This window comes from Pungitius pungitius, chromosome 4 (assembly GCF_949316345.1).
Source record: "Pungitius pungitius chromosome 4, fPunPun2.1, whole genome shotgun sequence".
NCBI classification, from domain to species: Eukaryota; Metazoa; Chordata; class Actinopteri; order Perciformes; family Gasterosteidae; genus Pungitius; species Pungitius pungitius.
The window spans coordinates 19,796,251-19,819,897 of NC_084903.1; the positions used below are offsets into that span (position 1 = coordinate 19,796,251).

Sequence of the window (23,647 nt, forward strand, 5' to 3'; positions counted from 1 at the left end):
CTCATTTCTCCATGATGGACATTGTGTGTGCAGTTTGTTGTTGGGAATGCATTTTTCATTCTTTTTTTGAGGATTTAGTCCTTGTGCTTGTTCATCCACATTTTACTCATTGGCAGTAACCTACGTGGGGACAAAATAAAAGACAATTTGTGTATGTAATCCAGTACTTTGGGGGTTAAGTTGTGAAAGTTAATGTAATAACTGCTAGCACCATCTGCTGGCCTACTTCCTTACAAAGAGAGAGAGAGAGAGAGAGGGGGGGACCTTGTGAGTGAGCGAGCAAGAGAGAGAGAGCGGAAAACGAGTCTGGGTTTTAACGACATCTCTAATATTCATGCTCATGCATTTCGCTGCTTTGTGCTCTCATTTTCCGCCGCTCTGCCTGCCAGACTCCCGAGCCCAGCGTACGCTCCCCGGCCAGGGAGAGGGTGAGGGCAGCGGGGGGAGAACGAGCAAAGAGACGAGCAGGAGGTGTGTGGGGGGGGAGAGAAAAAGGAGGAAAAAAACAAACAACCGCCCAAACAAGCACGCGAGCTGACACAAAAGCCCCTTTTGTGGTAAATAAAAGGAGTAACCTACCTTATCCTGGCTGCTGAAGGACACCGTAGGCGCGAGAAAAAGGGGAAACGGCACAGCGGAAAGAGCAAGAAACCGAAACGAGGGACGGCGAGCGCGTACGAGAGGCAGGCGGAAAAGAGGAATCAATGAGAGGGGAGGAGAGAGGAGCCGGGGGAAGGCAACTCTGACACACACACACACACACACACACACACACAAACACACACACGCTCCCTGGGAAAGAGAGCAAGGGAGACTCTGGTGAAGCCGGACGGCGGCGAAGCAGCACGCAGCAGCAGAATGAGAGCTTCCTGGACTGCCACGCACCTCCTCTACCGCCCACAGCGCTGCTCCCGCATCACCCTGTGAAGAGACAAACGAGGGTGAGAGGGGGGGAGAGAGAGAGCTCCCATGCGCTCCTCTTGAGCACTGCCCGCTGGAGGAGGAGGAGGAGCGGGGGGGGGACGAAGGTCTCCGGCACGCTCACACTGCCTCAGGAGGAAGAAGAGCTGACCGGGAGGAGGAGAAGGAGAAGGAGGAGGAGGGGAGGCCGACTAGGAGAGAGGTAGGGGAGGGGAGGGGGAGGACGGGGACGGGGGGGGTGGGTGGGGGGACTTGCCGCTCAAGGAAGAGTGAAAGAAAAAAAAGGACTGTTGAAAGGGGAAGGGAGAGAGCGTGTGTGTTTAGTAAGAGAAAGCGCCAGCGAGCCACGGCGAGAGTAAAGAACCCGGCGAAAGGCTTTTGTCAGCCGGTCGGAGAGGGGGAGGAAAGAGGAAGGAAAAAGAGAAACTCCACCATGTCTACAGTGAAGAGGCCTAGAGGAAGGGTAAGTGAGCTGCTGGGAGGGAGGAGGAGGGACGAGGGGGGGAGGAGGAGGAGGAGGAGGAGGAGGAGGGGGAGGGGCCCGGCAGGAACTGAGCAACCGCCTCTGCTACTGGCTCCTGCTGCACTGCCGCCATCTTGATCTCATTGCTGCTTTATTTTTCTCCCCCCCCCATGCTCATTTGCTTCACTGTGCTGGACTCGCTTCAAGGCACCCCCCACACACACACTTTCTATTCATTCCATACGTCTCTTTCCCACGCTGGTGTACAGTGTGTGTAGCGCGCGGTGTGTGTGTGTGTGTGTGTGTGTGTGTGTGTGTGTGTGTGTGTGTGTGTGTGTGTGTGTGTGTGTGTGTGTGTAGTCCGTGAGTTGAGCCTGTCACTCGTCAGAAAGCACACCACACGTGGAAACGAGGGGGGGTGAGAGTGACGGAACGCAGGGCCGAGCCCAAATGGGCTGTAAAAGGTCCCCGCCGTTTCCAGGGGACGACGTGCTGCTGCGAGAGGGGTTGAAATCACTGCAGTGCTGGCAGGCCGTAATTTTAAGTTATTTATAGATGTATTGCACAGCTGCAGTGCTCGCAGTTTTTGGTGCATTTCTATCTGTTCTCTTTCTTCCTCTCTCTGATGGAAGCCTGTTTTCCTTCCCTTCATGTGCCCTCATGTTCTTCCGCTCTTGAGCGTTACTTTCAACCCCTCCCCCCTTTTTTTTTTCTTTCTTTTTCTTAATAACATGAACTTGAATGAGAACATTCCAGCATGATCCAGTACATTTCCACCTAATAGCCTCAGCAGTGTTGCACACGTGAGAATCATAATGCAGCTTGTGTGTGTGTGTGTGTCCCCCTTCCCCAAATGGAACGGTAGTTATTCAACTCCCTCCCCCCACTTTGTTTGGCGAGGTTCAAGCTATTTCTCTTTATTTAGCTCGCAGTGAGAGGAGAGAAAAGAAAAGAAAAGCGCAACCACGCCGCGCCGGGGCCATGTAGACATCCGCACATTTTTAGATTAGGTCATCCATTTCTGGGTTTTCCTCTGCGCTGAGCTCAAGGCCCAGCAGAAGACACTTGTGTGTCAGCATAACCGCAGTCACACCATCTAATATATTTACATATTGTCATGCTTAAGCCCGGGCTGGAGGATGCGTGTCTGTGACGCTCGCCGTAGCCCCTGCCACGCTGAGCCAGTGTTTACCCGGACCTCCTTTTCGACACCACGCGGCACCTAAAAAACGATTCCACTGGTATCGGGGCTCCTGGAGTTTTCCAACTGCTCTGAAGGAATCCTCAGGCGGGAAGGTGTGCCGGTAGGACGGCAAAGGAGGCTGAGAGTTGAAGTGAGGCTCATGTAGAGCGAGGCAGGTCCACCCCACTCCCCCCCCCCCCCCCCCCCCCCAAAACACTGAGACGTGTTCCCTTTATCAGGAAAATAAATGTTTTTTGTGCCACTGTATCGCACATCATTGAATTGACTTGTTTCCTCTCATGTGTGGAGAAATGCACAATTATGTGGTTGAAGCGCCTGATTTGGTGTTTTGTTTGTGAACTTAACAAAATCTTGTTGTTGCGCGACATCAGCTTTAGTCACTCAGCCCTTCTTCAAAGGTCAGTTGCCAACTTCATAACCACTTCTTTGTGCCACTTGTTCCTTCTACAGCACATACACCTCGGCAGCTTCGGTTGTTTTCATCTAGAATAGATGACATCATGCTTGTAAATGTTTGAAAATTATTTGAAAACCCTTTTTTAAAAAACTTCTACTTCTCCCTCTTTTCTCAGCCTCGAAAGAACACAAATGGCCCCGTTAGCCAAGTTCGGGTCCTCAGCCCCCCAGTGAAGAGCACCTCCTCGTCGTCCTCTTCCTCGCCGTCCTCGTCCAGCTCCTCGTCGGAGAAAAGGACGCCGCGGAGGACGCACCATCAGATGGAGCTGGCTACGCAGGACAAGCAGGAGAAGGCTAATCGGATAATATCGGAGGCCATCGCCAAGGCCCGGCAGCGCGGGGAAAAGAACATCCCCAGGGTCATGAGTCCGGAGAGCTTCCCCAGCTCTTCGTCGCAGCACAAGCACCGCAAGCGCGAGCACAAGAGGGGAAGCGGCAAGGCCCGGCCGAAGGAAAAGGCCAGTAGGAAGGCCTGCATCGTGCCCTCCTCCAAGCCCAACCGGAAGGCAAAGATTGGGTACGTAGTCAGTGAAATGCACCGTCACTTGTTGTTTGTGTGTGTGTGTGTGTGTGTGTGTGTATGTATCAACAAAACAAGCGATTCGATATCGTACTTTGGGGAGAATAAGTCTGTTTGTTAACGGTATTCATTCAGATCCTTTTACCAAATGCAGACTGATTGTAACAAAGTACTGGCAAGACGAGCTATTAAATGCCAACACCGTGTTTTCACTTTTGGGCGAAATACTAAGAAAACAAAACCTGATCGTAAAGGCCTGAGGGGGACATTTGAGACTTTTGGTGACATAAGATGTTGGTGTTATGAAATGTTCAACCCGAGAGGACGCATTTGCTGCTGTTCATTTTCATCCGGGCGAGCTGCTGGATCTCAAGGACGTCGCTCTCTCCGCGAGATCTATATAGGGCACCATGAATACAATCTGAACTTACTATAAATACAAAATCAATCTCTTTATAGAGGACAAGTTGGGGTCTGTTGGGATTGAGCTGACGATCCAAGCATTTTTACTTCAGTAATTAAATTGCATTGTTAAGCGTGTGGCCATGTTAAACGATGCATACGTTTCACTCCGTCTAATCGCTCACATTCGCCTGCTGCCTGCACCCGTATTGGCTGTTGACTCGTTCTGCCTGCTCACGTACCGACTGGTTTCGTGCATGGTTGCCAAGATGGAAGCTCAAAGTCCAACAAAATTTACAGCACGCCATAACAATAAACCCCGGCTCCGTCAGCAGCGCAGACATGGGGGGAGCAAACAAAGGCTTGCATTTCCATGTGAGACGGCGCATGAAGAAAGTAGCGCTGATGTATAGCGTGATAGCGTGATCTGCCTCCCATCCCCCTGGTTAACCGCCATAAGCCACACCCAGCATAATCTATTGGAATATTAGCTGGTGCAGATGTGAGGGGGGAGGGCGTGCGGAGGTGTACGGGGGTGGGGGGGGTGGGGAGGGGGGCAGCAGGCTGAAGGAAAAGGGGGACTAACAGGAGACTGAAATGTCAGATTGTGCCACTGACCATGGTCTACAGTGATATCTGGCTGGCAGCGATGTTGATCAATGATTACAGGAGCTGCAGCGGAGGGAGAAGGGCTGTTTCAGGCGATGAATGTTGCTCGGTGTGTGTGTGTGTGTGTGTGCTAATGAGCAAGATGTCAGTGCTAATGTTTTTTTTTTTTTTACAAAAGACTGGGAGATGACTGAGGAAGAGATCATGGCGATGTGAGAGTACCACCAACTTTTTAGCTCAGGTTGGCCGTGCGTTTGTGGTGTCGCTGCCGGTGACTCTGACCTCCTGAGTTATTTGGGTAACCAAACGGACTGTTGATCTGCCGGCGCCACTGAGCACGCTCAGTTTTGATCATAAAATAAAGCTCTGTTTGATCATTTAAATGAACTTTGAGACGGAACGCTTTTGGAGTTCGCGTGGCTTAGCCGTGCACGCCCACGTCGTTGTTTCCCTGCCCGGCCGCCTCGCAGCCATGGCGACGGAGCGCAGCTTTTAATCCGATGCAAACTGCCTCCTGTCATTCAAAATTGTCACAGTAAATGTCCTTTTGTGTTCCAAAGTAACGAGTTGTGTGACCTGCTTTTATTCAGTGTACCCAGACTTGGCCGACATGCAGGAAAAGGCATCAGATTAGGGAGCATGTAACGTAACCTTCTTATGGAGCCAAATATTGCCTCAACCTTTTAAATAGCAATCATTACGTCATGCATTTCAGCCATTTTGAAATGTCAAATTCCTATTCTTATTTCTTGTTGTGCTCAATCAGTCCGGTCAGACGACAGACTGGCTCCATATCTTTGTTTCTAAATTTACGTTTTTAAGACACGGTTAGATTGTTTCTCTCCTGGTTTGTATTCATCCGACTGTGCTGCATTCTATCAAGCATAATAAAATCTAAAAGGGTGCAGTTTATTCATACAGTATTTAGTTTGTCCCGCTTCATGAGATCTGAATTCTCTGACGCTGTGAATCCTTTCACGGCCCTTTTTAGGATGTGGCTGCCCACGGTCTTTTTTCGGTTGTAGCGCAGAGCCTGTGTGCTTTTCCCTTTTTATCGTTTTTAATTGAGAAAAGTAATTCCGTATGTATCTCTCCTTGGTGGAAATGTGACGTGTAATTCTGTCTGAGAGGCTTGTGCGTGACTATTTTATCCGAGGTATAAAGACTTTACCGTAGCTGGTAAATACTCATAGTAAAGCTTTTGTGAGAGGCCGCACTTAATGATGTAGTTTGAAGATTCGTACGAAAAAAATCCCTGTCAATCATAACCTACGAGCAACTAGACGCGTCCGCCCCCCCTTTTTATTTTTTTTATTTCTTGGTTTGATGTACAGAGACCGGTGTTTGCACGGGTCAGGTAGGGGACGTAGGTTGGAAGGTTGGAGTCGATTAGAGAGACTGGTACTGGGAGGAGAGTCCCGATCACATGCGTTGTCTTCCTCCACCATCCGCTTGGCAAGCAGGTTGGGGAGGGGAGGGGGGGGGGGGGTCACATTGTCACATGGTAAATCAGTCTGCCTGATGAGAAAGCAGCTGAATAAAATATGGACTCACCAGCCGCCGTGGCAGGTGTACTAGCAGCATGCCACGTACCCAGGAAAAGGGGGGGGGGGGGGGGGGATTGAAGTGCTTTAATCCAGAGGGGGCCCTGATCTGAGATCTGGCGAATTACTAATCACGTGTGAAAAAAAATAAAAATGTTTATATTCGTTTCTACTTAAAAGCAGTAATTGTAGATGGTGGCACCTTTTTATATTGCAGCTTAAGGTCTTCCATGTATCATTTGACTAACTGAATGGCCTCGTTAATTTGAAGAGTTGAAATTCATCATGTTGCTCGTCTGTCTTATCTATGGTAGTTGATCACAGGGTATTCTCTGTATAACTAACGCATGGACTGAGAGGAGCGATCCATTTTTATTTGAGATATTGCTGTACATTTTTTGAATTTTAGCATTGCAGCATTTTTTTTTCATTTTTCTCAAGCAAAGCCACTGATAGATCTTCTAATGGTTAAATGCGAGTATCGAACTATTTCCCAAATCTAACCTTGGGTGAGGCGCGTGTTATCTAACAGTCCAGGGTTGACTGATCACAGCTCTGCCTGTGCTGGAATCTGCTTTTTTAGGCGGCCTACCTGCTGAAAAATAAGCTCCCATAATCATCAGATGAAAGCACTTTGTGCCGCTCATTCCCTTTTTGCTTCCTCCCTCCCTCCCCCTCCTCCTTTACCTTTTTTTTTTTTTTTTCCTTCTTTTTTTCCTTATATAAATTTGCTTCTTCCTCAGAGCCGTGCACACGGTGTTGCCTGTGAGCATGTTCCGAATATGCTGATACAACAAAGCAGCAGGATAGCAGGAAAATATCAAACAAAATGGTGCTCGTGAGATCAATTACATGATAGAAAATGGAGGTTTAAGTCTAGCGTATATGCAGCAGCGTATAGCCGTTCATATTTCACAGCCTGCCTGCAAGCCTCCTAATCTCTCTCCCCTCACTTTTTCATTAGGAAGCGTTAAAGCTGTTTTTTTTTTGTTTTTTTAATTGAGTGATTTCCCGCTTAATCCCTCGCAGGGTGCATACGTGTGCATGTTCACGTGTGCTTGTGTGGGATGTGGAGACACATTAGTGGCGTCTGTGTGGTTGGTCTTTGAGTTAGCCGTCATTAGTAAACACGTTCCGGTTGGGGTTTGTGTGTCTCTCTCTGTGTGTCTGTGTTTATGTGGGTTGCACATTTTTTTTCTGATGTTTGCAGATTAAAGCAGAAATCCCCTGTGTGTCCATGTGCACTGTGCTGATACAGTGTTTGTCTTTTGAGAGGCTTGCTGGTGCTGTTACTACTGTTTCCAGTTGTGTGCTCCAACGCACTGAGATTATAGCCCTCCATTCATAAGAAGGGAGGGATTTCCTGTAGAGGACTAGCACTACCGTCTCAATAAGCCCCTCAGGATGAGACACACACACACACACACCATACTTAACAGCAGTTTTAAAGAATTCCCTGTCAAACACCATCATAAATTCCCTGGGAGACGCTCTTAAAGGCGAGGAGGGTCCCTGAAATGCCGCCACATTGCAGTCCTGGTTCTGCACAGCGCTCTCACACTTTGGTTGTATTAAAATGAAATCCACACACACACACACACACTCTCCCAGTGGCGGTATGCCAAGTAGGGCAGGACAACACTGGGGGAGGCATGGAGGTTATTTGGCACATCAGGATGGGAGCTAAGCAAGCCTCAAACAGAAACTAGCCCATCACTCTGAGAGACAAGCTAGGGGTAGCTTAGCATCACGGATCACTCTGTGATGTCACATCGGGGGCAGCTGTAGGATAATTTCAGATGCACGATTATGTCTGGAGGACGGCCTCTCTAAATCCTGGTGGGGAGGCGAAAACTTCCCGCTCCCCTCCATCCGTAAACAAACATTAGGAGCAGCCGGCACCATCCAAGGGGAATTGCATGTTTACAAAAGGAGGTGGTGTGAATAGTGACACGAGAGGAGGTGTCCTCGCGTCCGCCTTCTCAAACAAACGCTCACCTGGTGACAAATCCATTCCTCCTTGTGTTGTCATTCGTTTGCACAAGAAACATGTCTGTTTTCACAAAGCCCCCTAATGTTTCGGTAGTTCCTCACGTGCAGGTCATGCATGCATGTGGAAAAACCGACGTGCATTCTTAGTCAAAGTACACTGCGAAACCGGTGAGGCCTTAAATGGGCTCCTCTAGAATCCGCCTCGGGTGTATGCTGTACTTAAATGTGTGGGCCTGGTTTTTCAGTGTGATTACCGTTAGGGTAAAGCTGGTCTGACAACGAGGTTTCATGTGTTCCTTTGGTTGACCACAGGTTGGGCCTGAACTCCATGGTTCGGGGCAGGTTGGCTCCTGCTTCAGGATTGTGAGAGGAGACGCCTTCCGCAAATAAACTTCAAATAACTAAAACAAACTTCTCGGAATCGGACTCTTGAGTTCATTTTCAGTGTGTCGTGCAGGCAGCATTCTGCAGGTGGTGCGAACTATTGTGAAGCAAACAGAGGTTATCGTGTCAACTTCTTATCAGTTGCATTTCTTAAGCTCGTCGGAGTGTTTTTTTCGCCTTCCAACCATGTCTTTGCGATCCCTCTCATATGATTCAAGGTCAGCCGATTCGGGTTCCTTTGCAGTGTTCACTGCCTGAGCGAAAGCTCCTTGGCTCCTCAGTTGTTGGCATTGAGACTTGACCCAGGAGAGGACAACTAAATGCTTTCACGCCTCGCTTTCTTTGTAAGGGGTTAAGTCCTCCCTGTCACTCGAGAAAATCTATTTCACCTTGTGGCGAGGCTGCCAAGGCGAAGGGAGGCTTTGCATTAGCATTGGCGCTAGTGAACTCCCGGGTGGTCTTGTGTATCAGCCACAGCGGGAGCTGAGCGGGCTGTAACCATCACTAAGATGTGACGTATGTGTAAGGAATATACACTCATTACTTATGTCTTATGTCAAAGAATATGCAACCAATGTTGCTGATAAAGGGATCTGTTTTGAGTAATGTTTCAAGAATAGTAAAAAAAAAAAAACGGATCTGATGGCAATTTGCAGCCCTAGCTTACGTACTGTACAGTATAATACAGTATTCATGAGCCACCTCACCATCGACGTGCCCGGCCTGTTCTGGCTCACTCCATGATTTCACAGCCCTCAAGAATCAAATTTCACACTCCAGGTTTTTCTATATGAGGATCAGAGAGCTGCTTATCCCTGTTAGATGCTTTCAGCTGCTTAACTGCTGCCAGTTGATGGGACACTGGTATTCTGCTTCGCCCTTATCCCAGTCAGCATTTATTGGGTGGACAAAAAGCTTGTTTTGTTTTTATTTTCTGCAATTCTTCTATTTTGCACAGCTAGTTGGTTTTTCACATTTGTGTCACTGTGACTCTGCACATATCCTGACCATTCATAGTGTCAGTGGACATGTGCTGGTGTTGTTTTTCACAGGAAGTGACATCACCATTACCATTGCCGCCCACATGGCCAAATTACTCTCAAGGGCATGTTGCATGGCAACCATAAAGTGTCATTGTCAAGAGGATTTATGAAATGTAATATCATCTAGAAGGGGCAGGGACGGCTATTCAGCAGCGTTGCTGGAAGGATCTGTTTTCTACGTTCCACACATAAGAATAGGTGTGTGTTCGTGTGTGTGTCTCTGTTCTACTTGCAGACTATGATTACATTATTTAGTAGATGGGTCTGGCACAGCTACTGCAAACTTTAAACTGCCCTGAAGTCACCCTTTCTTAAAAGAGATGTGTTTTTTTTTTCTTCTTTTTCTTTGTAGCTCATGTTGTTTGGTATTACTCAGAAGGCACTTTAGTGGATGACTGTTGTGTTATTACGGTGATTACTTTGTGGTATGAGGGAATGTAAAAGCTGTCCAGTGGAGTCTGTGATGGAGGTAAACCATGATGCTGCTGCTGCTGCTAGAAACACGACCAGACGCCCAAATTAGGAAGTCTAAACACATCTAAATACATTAATTTGATTAGAAACCAAGACAGTCTTTCGTTCAAATGGTCAACTATCTGATTTGCTGTCTTAACAGGCTGTCTCGCTGATGTCCTTTCCAGTGTCTAAAGCACCGACTCGCTGTCTAACAGAAGTAGGGGTTTGCTAACAATAGAAGATATTGGCAAGCGTGGGAATCTTTGGTTCACACTCGCTACGAGTCTCCGTGTGATCTCGCGTGAAGGAGCCCCAACGGGACGTCCTCCTCACCGGAGACGTACCCGCTCCTGCAACAGATTCTCATGTGTGGAGGACGGAGCGCCGCGTGTGCCTGCGCTGTGAGGCTTTGCGTTTTTTTTGGGTTTTTTTATGTTTATGAAAACGCGCTCGCGAGAGTGAAGATGTCCTTGCGTGCCCCCCCCCCCCCCCCGTTTGATAGCAGCGCTAACGAGCCCCGGTTCGGGCATCCTGTGGTGGCTTCCAAGAGATAATGTGTGGAGAGGCGCGCGATAGGAAGTGTGTGGATGTGTGGTGAGAATGTATACGGAAGGGTTGCGGAAATGATACGCGACTTGGTGCGAAAAGAGAGAGTTTGCACTGGCAAACAAAACAAAAAAAAAAGAAGAAAGTTGAATTGTTGTGTAATCTGCTGCAATCCGAGCTCCTGATATTATCACATCGCAGCAGTCTGTGTTGGTGCTACAATGGTGCATTAGGCCATGGTGATCATTTCAACACCCACAAGCTAGCCATGGTAGCTTAAAGGGAAACATCTTGGCCTAATTATGATGTGCAGCATATAATGGCATGAAAAAACATGTCTGTAACCCGCTGCTTATTAGTTTGACCACTGTCACTTATTTCTCTTATAGTCCATTAGAGTCAGTCTGTTGCTCAAGCAGTGGAGGCTATTTTTCACCATTGTCACATTCATTTTTTACTATTCCCTTCTACAGTCTCCATTTTCAGACATTCCTAAACCTGGAGTTGATGTCGTTACACGGTTCAAATGCCTGAAGACTGTCCGCAATACGTTGCTTTTGTCCTTACTGTGATGAATTCACTCAGCAGCTCTTGTCTCATCATTCATATTCATGGTGTGCTTCTCCCTCCCCGCAGGAAAATAGTCATCAAGATAGGGAAGAGGAAGAAGCGAAAGCCGGAGTCTTCGGAGGATTCAGACGATGCCCCCCACCCTCGACACGCCGCTAAAGATGACGACTCCGTAAGATCCGGCATTTACACGCGCGCCAACTGACACATACACCTACAATTCAAGTCGTTGTTATTCTAATTCGGGCGGTAATGCTTGGGAATACGTACAGTGTATCTCATCTCACTTAATCGTATTAGAATATTAACCCTAAACCGTGAGACAGCTCTTCGGTGAGTTTTACTTCCTTCGCCTCCTTTTTAGATGAGGTTGTGATGATGAAACGTGAAGCTTCACACCACTGGGGGGAAAAAAAGGAAAACTTTCGCACATTCTTGATCTTTGTCTGTTGACCTTATGAAACAAGGCCTTGAGCGAGGTGAGGTTCCTCCGTGAGCCAACAGGGAGGCTTCACAGATTTAGCTAAAGTCCTGTTGGACTGACTCTGTGGGTCATCCAGTGGGTGGCTGTCGCAAGTACACACACGCTTATCTGAGTTGATGACGGAGACATCGGAGACAACTCGGCATTATTTAGGTCAGAGCACCAACAGTGGTCTGCCCCGCACACACCTAAATTCAACAAGGAAATGGTTGCCACAGCAGCCAGAGAAATAAAAAATCTCCCACGTAGGGCCTACTCAGAGACGCACAACCAGTCACGCTCACGTGCACACCCATTTAGAGTCATCGCTTTACCTAATGGGCGTGTCTTTGGGGGGAGCCGGAGCACCCGGAGAAAACCCCGCTGCTATCTGCATGATGTGCAAACTCCACACAGAAGGGCAGCCTTGGATTTATCAGTTTTTTTTTACCCTTTTGGTTTCTGCTGAGTCCCAGTAGATATTTTCCACGTCTGAATGATTGGGGATGAGAAGTGACTTTGCAGTCCCCTCGGCTCCCCCTCCCCCCCCCCCCCCCCCCCCTTTTCCCTCCCATTCACTAGGCTGGTCATTGCCTTGATGGATGCAGTCCGTGAGGACTCATTTGGGACGATCCTGGGAAGTCAGAGCACCATGTCTGGCAGCTAGAAACAACAACAACAAAAAAAGGAAGCATGTCCACCTCGGGCTCAGCACTACGTCAGAGATTTGGCTGTGCTGAGCTTCTGGTCACCATCGGGTTTGGGGATCTGAGGGTATATCTCCACGGAGATATTGTACTCCATACTTAATTAACTTTGGCTCAGTGGCATTTGTTCCTAATTAACTACATTATATCATCAGAAGGGGCTTGTGTATTGTTGAAGGATACAGCAGCCCACACATATGATAATTATAAAGGCTTGACAGGAAGGAGTAGAAATAAGGCCGATATGAAAGCACTCGTGTTGCAGAAAGGGTGGGGGGGTGTTTCAGAAAAGATTTTTAAAGAAATGTTGTAAATGTATCAACAGATAGAGCTACTTGTTGAATCGAAATGATGGATTACACCAATATATGATGAGTCAGAGCGGTGTGGTGCTTCATTGGTATAATATACATGTAAAATAAGGAAATCTTATTTACTGACCATGCATAAACTTTTTTTTCCAGTATTGACGTCGAGGTATGAAGATCAACTGAATGTGTCGTAAATTTGTTTCCTCACACTTTTCCCCTCGGCCTTTCCCAGAAGAGGCGATCCAATCGCCAGGTGAAGAGAAAGAAATACGCCGAAGAGCTGGAGGCCAGGTTGTCCGATGACGAGGTCAAGGTCATCGTCAAAGCCAAGAAAACCAACGCTGCAGCCGCATCCAAGTCTGCGGTTCAACTCTTTGTAGTAAGTAGTTCTGCCTACAACTCCCACGTTGCTTAGAAGTAGCGTTTAAATGTGTCTGAGGAGACATGAGTAATGGAGCGCAGAGAGACTCACCACTTCCGTCGCTGATGAATCATTAATGTTATTTCAATAATGGTCTGTGCTTACGAAGAATCCGCGCGAAGAATATTCGTTTTCTAACAATGACGCACGTGAATATTGTCGAAAGAGGACTTGCTTTTGCGTAGTGGCGCAAATATTAGCCGCTCGAGGAAACTAGGGAGCGGCACTTGTCGTTAAATGTTTGGTGTCCGCTGCATTCGCAGGAGAATCCCAGTGAAGAGGATGCGGCCGTTGTTGACAAAATCATGTCCTCTCGCATCATTAAGAACGAGGTGGGAGCCGTTTCTATACCTGCTTTTTCTTCATTGTTTTGTTTTTAATCAAAGTTCAAAGTGTACTTAATGAAATGGCATAAAACCGCTAATAACTAGCTCAAAGATGAACTGGAAGTTGGTCTGTAATCATTTTTAAACGCTCCACAGGTCTCTCCAGGAGTGGTGGTCGAAGGGGAGGAGTTTTTCGTCAAGTACAAAAACTAGTAAGTTCACTTGCAGTTTGTTTTAAATCAGAAACTGTTGTTATGAATAACCTTATGAACCATGACGGAAGTATTCCAAAATAATAATACTCTAACACTAAGGAATAAGGCGATCTGTCATCCACCAACATAGCGTTCAGTCAGTTTTCACCCAAACGATGAAAAGGATTTTACAGACTGTCGCACAAGCTGTACCAAATGTGTGACTTTTTACACAGCGTTTCAGATAAGAATCCCTATGACCACATCTGCTGCCTCAGATCGCACCTGGGGACTTCGGCAGATTCACCAGATGCTTTTCAGAACGTGTTTTTTTTCAGGGTTTCTCACCATAGTCTGAATGTGTGTGTGTTTGTGTGTGTGTGTGTGTGTCGCTATCAGCTCCTACCTGCACTGCGAGTGGGCCACCGAGCAGCAGTTGGTGAAGGACAAGAGGATTCAGCAGAAGATCAAACGTTTCAAGTTGAAACAAGCGCAGAGGGCGCTCTTCTTTGCAGATGTAAGGCTGTGTATTTTTTCCCGTGCACGTCCTGTGTAGCGTGCACCGTCTTTATTACGCGGAACAAATGTATTTTAGCATTTGTGCGTTTGTTTAATTTACTGCCTGTGTTTGGTCTACGTGGGCAGACACATCTGCGAGCGTATATATATATATATATTTGAATACCTCGGCTCGGCTCGCTGCGGTAGTGATAGCCGTCTCGAATTCCAGATGGCGAGTGGGCAGTGAGGTTCATTCTCTCCCTTTATTTCCTGTCTTTCTTTGTGTGTCTCTCTCAGATGGAAGAGGACCCCTTTAACCCGGACTACGTGGAGGTGGACAGAGTGCTGGAGGTGTCGTATTGTGAGGACAAAGACACGGGAGAGGTAAAGCATATTCCCTCGCTATCCGTGGCGTGCGTGTGTTTTATCCGTCTACGTGGCGGCACCTGTTTTACTATGTGTTTTTTTTTTTTTTTCATTATATTTTTCACTCCAGCGATGCCTTTGTATGTCAGAAGGGCCCGAGGCCGTCCTAGCGGGCTTCCCTGCAGCCTTTGTTAATATTGTAAAAGCAGAGCTTGGCCTCGCTCTAGTCTAATTCTCGCCCTGGCTTCTGCAGGAGGTGGTTTACTACCTGGTGAAGTGGTGCTCTCTACCTTATGAGGACAGCACCTGGGAGCTGAGGGACGACGTCGAGCAGAGCAAGATCGAGGAGTTTGAGCAGCTGCAGGCAGTGAAACCAGACTTGCGCAGGACGGTAAGCCCAGGCCCACCGGCGTTCCGCGGTCATCACCGCGTTTATTTCCGTTCGATACACGTTTTTATTGTGTTGATGGGTGTTTTTGAAGTGGTAGGAAGATAAGTGTTGAAAACACTCATACAGAAGAGTGCACAAAATGGGTACTCCACAATACACTTCAAGAGCAGTGAATGATGTTTCCGCTGTAAAATAGAAAATACAAACATCACATTTGTCTTTACCAGGAAACATTCATGATTTAAGATTAGAGCTAAGAGGAAGAAAGAAACCACCTTTTTAGCCAAACCCTTTTTAGAACCAAACTTCCCCCCCATTTGTCTTGTGATTTTTGATTCTAATTCATCAGTCTCTTCAGGATTGTTATGCTGGTTATATTTACTCAAGGAGTCACCTCCTTGAAAAGGTCACACTGTTTTACCAGAATTGATACAAATGCGAACCTCGCACATACAATGAAACCCGCCTGACCTTTAGGAAACGTCAGCACTCGCTCGCCGGCTTCACCTCTCTAAACCGCCCCTGAGATCCCCCCCCTTGACTCAAAATGTAAATGTTGAAATGTTTTTTTTTGTTGTTGTTTTTTTAAATGCAGATTTTTAACTTGTCATTTGAAATCTGTCACTCAGGAGCGTCCCCCGGCCAATCTGTGGAAGAAGAGGGAACAGTCGAGGGAATACAGAAACGGCAACAGCCTCAGGGACTACCAGCTAGAAGGTGTCAACTGGCTCCTCTTCAACTGGTACAACAGGTCAGTTTCACGTACTTGCACACACCTACAAGCTGGGAGCGCTGCAAGGAATTCATGGGACTCTACTGGAACCAGGTGGAAACACGGTGATCTGCTCAGTTTGCAGAGAGAAGGAAACATTTGTTGACATATTTCAAACTGACATAATTCATTAATTTCCCATATGAATCCATTTATTTGTAATTATGTGTTAATCACTTCCAGGAGAAGATTATTTTTATTTCAACCTATTCAACCCTATTTTTTACAATGTAGAATAGAAAAATAGACTTAAATGCAACTCCATTAGCACTCAATCAAGCTATATCCCACATGTAAAAAGTCAAATTCACTTGGCTACAATCTGCTTCTGACTGCATAATTATTAATGAATCCTTCTCCTGTTTGTTGACCACGGTGTGACTGTATTCACATTCATCGGTTGGACCTGGAAGGAGAGTCAGATTTCCGGCTGCAACAGCAATTGCTTTTCTTTGCATACAACTGCAAAAGAAGTGCTGCACATTTCATCTGGAGTACGAAATGTGTGTGTGTGTGTGTGTGTCTGCATTAACCCTGGGAATTGGCTTCATGTGTGAGCATGCAGGACTGTATGCCTACGCAGAGAGATTCATCAAAAGTAGAGAGCTGCTTAAGAGGCCAGTGGGAATATCTGCAAGTTGCAATTAGCATCAAGACATAATACCCCCACCCACTGGACAGCTGAATAAATGGTTTGCTGGAGTACACCACGCAGCGGAGGCAGTTGCATTTGCCATTATTTTGGATCTTGTCTCTTCGGGTCTGTAATTATCGCTGATTATGTCGTTTTCTCCTCCATTGTTTCTTTTTATATTTTTAGTATCTTGGGATTTTTGCTTTCTTTTTTTTTTTACCCCACTTTTTTTATTTTGGAACATTCAAAGAAATTAACACACTGGGAATACAACGCATCATTCAGATTCATAGTCAGACTTAAGAATAATGCACATCCCCCACACATGCTGTAAGGAGTCCACACATGTGGTACAGTTTTCACAAAAGTGTTGATTTGTAAATGGTTCATCACCTTTTGTCACACCCCTGCCTTCGCTCTCCTTTTTCTTTGCTAACCCTTTGTCATTTCCACACCGTCAGACGGAACTGCATCCTGGCCGACGAGATGGGCCTCGGGAAGACCATCCAGTCCATCACATTCCTGGAGGAGATCCTTCGCGTGGGCATTAAAGGGCCATTCCTCATCATTGCCCCGCTCTCCACTATTGCCAACTGGGAGCGCGAGTTCCGTACTTGGACCTACGTCAATGTCATCGTCTACCACGGAAGCATGGTCAGCAGGCAGATGCTCCAACAATACGAGATGTATTTCAGGGATGCACAGGTAAACATGCTCGGATTGTACATTTTTATTATGGCCCTGTTCTTACTACATCTATATATACAATCTGAGACCCTACAAAAAGAACTTAAAAAAAACATAAACGTCTGGTTGAATACCAACTTCTTGTAGACATTACATACATTTTAGATTTACGGTTATAGGTGTTGCTGTTGTCTTAACAAAGATGAACGCTCTCGGTCATCTAGTCTGTGTGTTTTGTCAACACAGTAATTGTTTTGGGCTGAGAGAAGCGATGAGGAGCAGGGCAAGAATCCTTCGGAGATACCCAGCCTGGCATTCAGCCGGCCCTCACATACCTGACACAATTGGAATTGTGAGGATTGAAAGGCTTTTTAGTTCATCCGGACATACCTGATGGTCCTCCTTTTAAAAAAAAACAAAAAAACCCGGATGAGCAGAAAGCAGCCTCGCTGTGTTTACCTTCAGCCTGGAAAGCAGCAATTTACTTTGATTAAAATAATCGCTGTGCTGCTTTTTTAGAGAACAGCAGCACTGTGTCATCAACATGAAGTCCTGGGAGTAATCGAATAATATGTTTGAAAACAAGATGCCTGCCCTGAATACGGCGACAGGAGCTGTGTATTGAAAATCCAGGCAGAACGTGATCGCCATGTTTAACGCGGGAGGCTGAAAGCACGCAGAGAAGGCAGGAACAGAGGAGAGCGGGCAGCAAAGGAACAACAGCAAACGTCTTTTTCCGTGCCATTGTTGATTCTGCCGTTTGGTCGTGTCAAAACATTGCGAGTCTACCATCCGTTACACACGAATAGCGGCAGAGGTTTGACATCATTTTTTATGAAAGCCAGAATCTTGTGGTTCACAGTACTAACGTTGCGTATAAGAGGATTCATAGGAGCGGGCACGTGCCCAACGGTAAGTGGGCTGCTGGGTAGTTAGTGAGCCTTGGGAAGAGGCTTTCTGTGGTTGGCAGGCCATGTGATGTGTCACAACAGGCAGTTAGAGGCTCTTAGTGTTCAGACGAACCGTAGGAGGAATTAAGGCGAGCGAGAGCCGCCACCAGGCTGTCTCCGAGGCTGTGATGTCACAGCAGCCCCCCGAGGGGAGCGCGCTCTGTCAGCGCCGCTCAGGCATATCAGAGAGAGAGGCTCCTGTACAGCAGTCTGCCGGCTGTGTGTGTGTGTGGGGGGGGGGTTTATCGGATAACTCGGTGTCCCTCGAGGACTGTTGTCAAGGCGATGGATACAAATGGAGAGGCGGGGTAAAGAGAAGCCTACCCCGGGCCGAAAAACCCAACAAATAAACAAACCGCGTAAACACCTACTCGCAGGTGTCCGCATGAGGAGAAGCTGCAAAGTGCCATGTATTGTTACAATATTGTGATGACAATAAGGCCTGCGTGTGCATACTCGCTAAAAAGGACGGGTCCTTTTGTCTCAGCCAGCAGCTCCGTTTACAAAAATCTGGCAGATTTTAAGATGAATGGCTAACAAAGCTAAACTGTTAGACTACACACAGACAGCTTTTTTTTTTTTTTGCTTTGTTTTACACTGCAATGTGTTAGTGTTCTCATCACAACTATGTTGTTCATGGGTTATCGACCAAGGTTGCAAATTACTCGTTTTCTGTTACGTCCTCATTATATTCTCTCAGAAAACCTCCACAGACGTGATCTCCCATGCACAGACACAGAAATGTCGCCTGTTCTAAAATAATGAATATTTGTTTTGTACATAAACCAACGGTTTGCCTGACACCCCCTCGCCTTCCTTGTCTGAAGGGCCGTGTGCTGCGTGGGGGCTACAGGTTCCAGGCCGTTATCACCACGTTTGAGATGATCCTGGGAGGCTGTCCCGAACTCAACGCCATCGAGTGGCGCTGTGTCATCATCGATGAGGCCCACCGCCTCAAGAACAAGAACTGCAAGCTGCTCGAGGGCTTCAAGCTCATGAACCTGGTACAAAAACCATCTAATTGCGTGTAGATGAAACTAAAAACACTTCTTTTTTTTCCATGTGTGCATTGTTAAACCCTGACTTTCTAGTATAATTTAAGTGTCGAGACTCCTTCCCTACAGCGTGTTGTTACATGATCAAACTAAAACATTCTCCTCCTGTGCATGCTCCCTTCCAGGAGCATAAGGTCCTGCTGACCGGCACTCCTCTCCAGAACACGGTGGAGGAGCTCTTCAGCCTGCTACACTTCCTGGAACCAGCTCGCTTCCCCTCAGAAAACACCTTCATGCAGGAATTCGGAGACCTCAAAACCGAGGAGCAGGTGAGCCGGCGAATAGAACAAATGACAGTATTCATAGATTCGGTTTTGTCAGAAATCTCCATGTCGCAGGATCATTTCAGACAATGTTGTCAAAGCCTTTCGTGCTGTTTTGGTCACCTTAAGAATGATGTATGTAAAAATAAAAAATACATTTCTAGTATTAAATATTTTTACTTCAGAGATTCGCAATAAACATTGTTTCTTAGATGCGGTATGAAGGACTTATTGGTACAGATGAGAGGGGCTTTTTCTATCTAGGCCACAGCAACTTTTTGTAAAATACACACACACACGCAGCATATGGTGGATAACGATGACTGAGTATTATAACACTCATTGTTGGACTATGTATCGACACAGTTTCTCACAAGAAAGGGGCATTGAACCTTTCCGTTTACATGTTGCTTTTTGGCTTTTTGTTTCTAGTGATGTTCATTTCATAGTAAAAGTTTTACATATCATAACTGACGTTTAGACGAGGGACCGTATGTGTAATGTGGTAGTTTTGAGAAAGCTGTGATGCTTCATCTGGGAATTACGTTTCAGTATCATTGTTTTAAAGCTTAAATTTTAATATGAAAAAAAGATGAGGACTTGCGTGACGTGAAATTAGAAATTCACAGAGAAATATTCGTCAGATTTATGCATTGAAATCAAATGCATATTGATTGAATAAAATAGATAATTCTCAATTTGGAAAAACTCCCTGAAGCAAACATTTCCTGTAATGTGTACGGCATTGCTGTTTCGGTTTGAATCAGAACCAGCGCAAAGACAGCATGTGTAACAAGCCACAGTTACTGAATATAACTACAATAATCTTCTCATCTCTTGGCCCACAGGTACAGAAGCTTCAGGGTATCCTGAAGCCCATGATGCTGCGTCGCCTGAAGGAGGATGTGGAGAAGAAGTTGGCTCCTAAAGAGGAAACCATCATCGAGGTTGAGCTAACCAACATTCAAAAGAAATATTACCGTGCCATCCTCGAGAAGAACTTCACCTTCCTGGCTAAAGGAGCTGGCCAGGCAAATATGCCCAACCTGGTCAACACCATGATGGAGCTGAGAAAGTGCTGCAACCATCCCTACCTCATTAAAGGCAAGTTGGCGACTTTTTAAGGGTATAGTTTCATACCTCGAGTCAGACGTCAGACTCTGCATGCGGGTAATGTTTCTTTAGGACCTGAACAGATATTGCATATGCAGTGAATCTGTTTTTTTTGGTTTTTTTTGGTTCCCTGCTCCCCTGTATACTCCGAATATGATATGATACTCAAAAGACAAATAGGCATTTAGACATAGAAAAGTAATTTCTTCTGAATTTTATTTTTCCATGTACTTCAGAGAAAGCATTAAATACTCGCTGATGTAGCCATGTCTTTGCCATCGCAGGAGCAGAGGAGAAGATCCTAGAGGACTTCAGGGAGGTGTATAGCCCAACTGCAATGGACTTTCACCTGCAAGCTATGGTGCAGTCTGCCGGGAAGCTGGTCCTCATTGACAAACTGCTGCCCAAGATGAAGGCCGGAGGGCACAGGGTGCTCATCTTCTCCCAGATGGTGCGCTGCCTTGACATCTTGGAAGACTACCTCATTCAGAGAAGGTAATGGTGACGGATGAGAACAGGTTTATTGTCTTTGAGATGAAAAAAGCACTCTCGCTATCCTCTTGACCTTATTAAACTTTGACTTTGCTGCTGCTGTTCCAACTTGTAAAGTCAGACACGTGTTATAAAGCACGATCTTTCTCCTATCACTGCAAATGATTAGGGTCAGTATGCCCATGGTGGCGTGTCCCAGCACGAAATACACGACAGCCAACTGCCATTGAGAGTAGTCTGCAGCACAGGCATTAGAGACATGGAGCCTGGGATTTCAACACATCAAATGAATCAACACATCCATCCGTCCATTTCTGCATCCATTAATCCGGTCTGGGCCTGAAAGGTGCTGTAAGGTTTCATAAGCATGCACTAGACAATAGGTAGTGTAGTCGCATGCAACATGCAAACACGCATTACCCACAGGAATGAGTGTGAGTAATAAAGTCTCCACTTCACTTAACCTGTTTGTCGAGCCTGGAAATTGACTTGAGCAGTTGCTCCTATGGGGACTTTTGGAATTAGTTTTTATTTTTCTCTTTCAAAAAAATGTATGATTTGTATGTCTGTAATTAGAGTGAGTATTGCTATGATAATAAGGGGGTTCTCACTTTGCTTCCCTCTCTGCATGTCTGCTTCTGTCTGTGTCAAGAGTGTCACAAATAATCCCCAAAAGTCCCATGAGAAGCTGGAAAAAGGAGTCAGTGATCAGGAACATTTAGGACTATAATGGCCAAAGGCTAACAGCTAGCCGTGAGCGTCTGAACCTGACACCCGGCATGGTTTTCCATCGATAATATCGTTGCTCTGGTGTCCAACCCAACCCACCCCCCACCCTACCCCCACCCCCCTTCCTGTCTCCCCACAAGCAGCTGCAGTAAAACGTCAACATGTGGGGTGGTGCTCAGTACAGACCTCAGACAGGGTTCAGCAGCAGGTTACAGAAGCCCCCAGGGCGGCACTATATTTAGACCAGTTGGGTTTTCTGTGAGGTTTCTCCTGACTGGAAGTGGTTCGCCCTGGGGGGGGGGGGGGGGGGGGGGGGTCATGGGGTCGGATTGTGGGAGGGGATGGGAAGGAACACAAGGATGAAAGAGGATATCGCCACTCCTTGTAGAAACCGTTTGATCTATTAATTTGGGATACAGTTTACAGGTGGGGAAGTGGAAGCAAAATGAAAACGAGGTTTCGGGTCAATTTAAAACACACTCCATGAGACCTGTGGTAAAAATGTGTTGCTAGACGGTTAATTAACTAAATCAAACTTAAAAGGAAAACACAAACGATCAGCATTTTGATCATGTTTAGAATCAAAATCAGAACAGACGTATTGCCGTTTTCAGGCATTCGTAACAAAATGATGCATCCAAAACGATACAATAAATATTTATAATATAACTGGTTTATACAGTTTTGTGAAGAAAGTGCGAAACTATTGTCAGTGCATGTGCAAAAGTTCACAGTGCAGATGTGCCAAATAGGTATTCAATCAGTTAAATATCGCACATGCATCACGGGGTCACGTTTCTGCGTTGCAGGTACCTGTACGAGCGGATAGACGGACGTGTTCGCGGGAACATGCGCCAGGCCGCTATCGACCGCTTCAGCAAGCCTGACTCGGAACGCTTCGTATTCCTCCTGTGCACAAGAGCAGGTGGCCTGGGAATCAACCTCACGGCCGCAGACACCTGCATCATCTTCGACTCGGACTGGAACCCGCAGAACGACCTGCAGGTACGACAGAAGAGACTCTCTCGTGGGGGAAAAAAACGCCTACTAACAATTCCAATGGTGCAAATTTAAGACCGTCATTTTACATCAGTGTTTCTTGTGTTCTTTCGCAGGCCCAGGCGCGCTGCCATCGCATCGGTCAGAACAAAGCAGTGAAGGTGTACCGCCTGATCACCAGGAACTCCTACGAGCGAGAAATGTTTGATCGCGCCAGCCTCAAGCTGGGCCTGGACAAGGCCGTGCTGCAGAGCATGAGCGGCCGCGACAACAGCCTGGGTGGAGGCGCCGGGGGAGCCGTAAGTTTGAGGAATTGTCCAAATGCTGTGGAATCAAAATGGTGAATTAAATCACTTAGTAATGTCAAATTATGTTCACTTAATTTTCAGAGAGGCGCTTGTTTTTTAGATGCTGCGTGTGCTTCAGTTCAAGTGTCTCGTCATCCATTTAATACCAAAATGAGCAGGAACGGGCTGTGTGGCCCCGCTCTAGTCATGCAGCCTTTGTTCACATACTTCATTGCCATTTATTTTGTTACCTATGACATCTTCTTAATGTCTTCTACCGTACCTACTCAACTTATGTTTTATTAATTGTTTGTTTACTCTCCACAGCTTCTTCATTAAGTCTCATTCATCTCAATATCACTTTGAGATGAAATTTGGGAGTGGGTGGGTGGGTTTCTTATTACTTTCACTAACTGAGAAATGACTGTGAACCATCATGTGAGAATGAGGGCTGCAAAAAAAATGAAGGACTAATTATTTCATTATAGTCAGTCATTTCAGTCAACAATCTCTGATAGCGGTCTTGAAAGAAATCAGAGGAACACTGTAACGAATACGCACAACAAGTAGATGTGAAGCAAAGAAAATAGAAATATTCACAAACTCTGGGAGCTCATTCTTGAAATTTAGTGAGTGTAACCGATCCTATTAGAGTCTAATCTCGTCGTGAGGGAGGAAGTCAAAAGTGTTTTGAAGTGTGTAGGTGGATGTTTTGCTGGTGTGTGTGAGAATTAGCAGAAGGAATGGAAGGTTGAGACAGCAGGTCCACACATCTGGTTTGACTGAATCTATTTGCATAATAGAAATCTGCATGGGTTTGATACAAAACTGCTGATATTGAATTTATAACAATGTTTTTTTCGTTTCTATTGTAAT

The 23,647-nt window shown here is 46.3% G+C and overlaps 1 protein-coding gene across 7 annotated transcripts in view; it reads left to right on the forward strand.

Annotated features, from left to right (window-relative positions):
- Positions 1 to 23,647, forward strand: part of chd9 (chromodomain helicase DNA binding protein 9) — a 55,107-nt gene that overhangs the window by 17,077 nt on the left and 14,383 nt on the right. For 5 of the 7 annotated variants that reach the window (XM_037490371.2, XM_037490312.2, XM_037490321.2 and 2 more), the window contains exons 3-18: positions 3,161 to 3,561; positions 11,177 to 11,282; positions 12,824 to 12,970; positions 13,276 to 13,344; positions 13,495 to 13,550; positions 13,932 to 14,049; positions 14,331 to 14,417; positions 14,653 to 14,790; positions 15,420 to 15,541; positions 16,658 to 16,901; positions 18,661 to 18,837; positions 19,014 to 19,157; positions 20,000 to 20,255; positions 20,549 to 20,759; positions 22,295 to 22,490; positions 22,601 to 22,783. In XM_037490371.2, coding sequence (XP_037346268.2) covers positions 3,161 to 3,561; positions 11,177 to 11,282; positions 12,824 to 12,970; positions 13,276 to 13,344; positions 13,495 to 13,550; positions 13,932 to 14,049; positions 14,331 to 14,417; positions 14,653 to 14,790; positions 15,420 to 15,541; positions 16,658 to 16,901; positions 18,661 to 18,837; positions 19,014 to 19,157; positions 20,000 to 20,255; positions 20,549 to 20,759; positions 22,295 to 22,490; positions 22,601 to 22,783 — 2,655 coding nt within the window. Of the gene's footprint in view, positions 1 to 1,161; positions 1,385 to 3,160; positions 3,562 to 11,176; positions 11,283 to 12,823; positions 12,971 to 13,275; positions 13,345 to 13,494; positions 13,551 to 13,931; positions 14,050 to 14,330; positions 14,418 to 14,652; positions 14,791 to 15,419; positions 15,542 to 16,657; positions 16,902 to 18,660; positions 18,838 to 19,013; positions 19,158 to 19,999; positions 20,256 to 20,548; positions 20,760 to 22,294; positions 22,491 to 22,600; positions 22,784 to 23,647 lie in introns of those variants that run through there. The other 2 variants (XM_037490354.2, XM_037490330.2) reach the window with 2 other exon arrangements.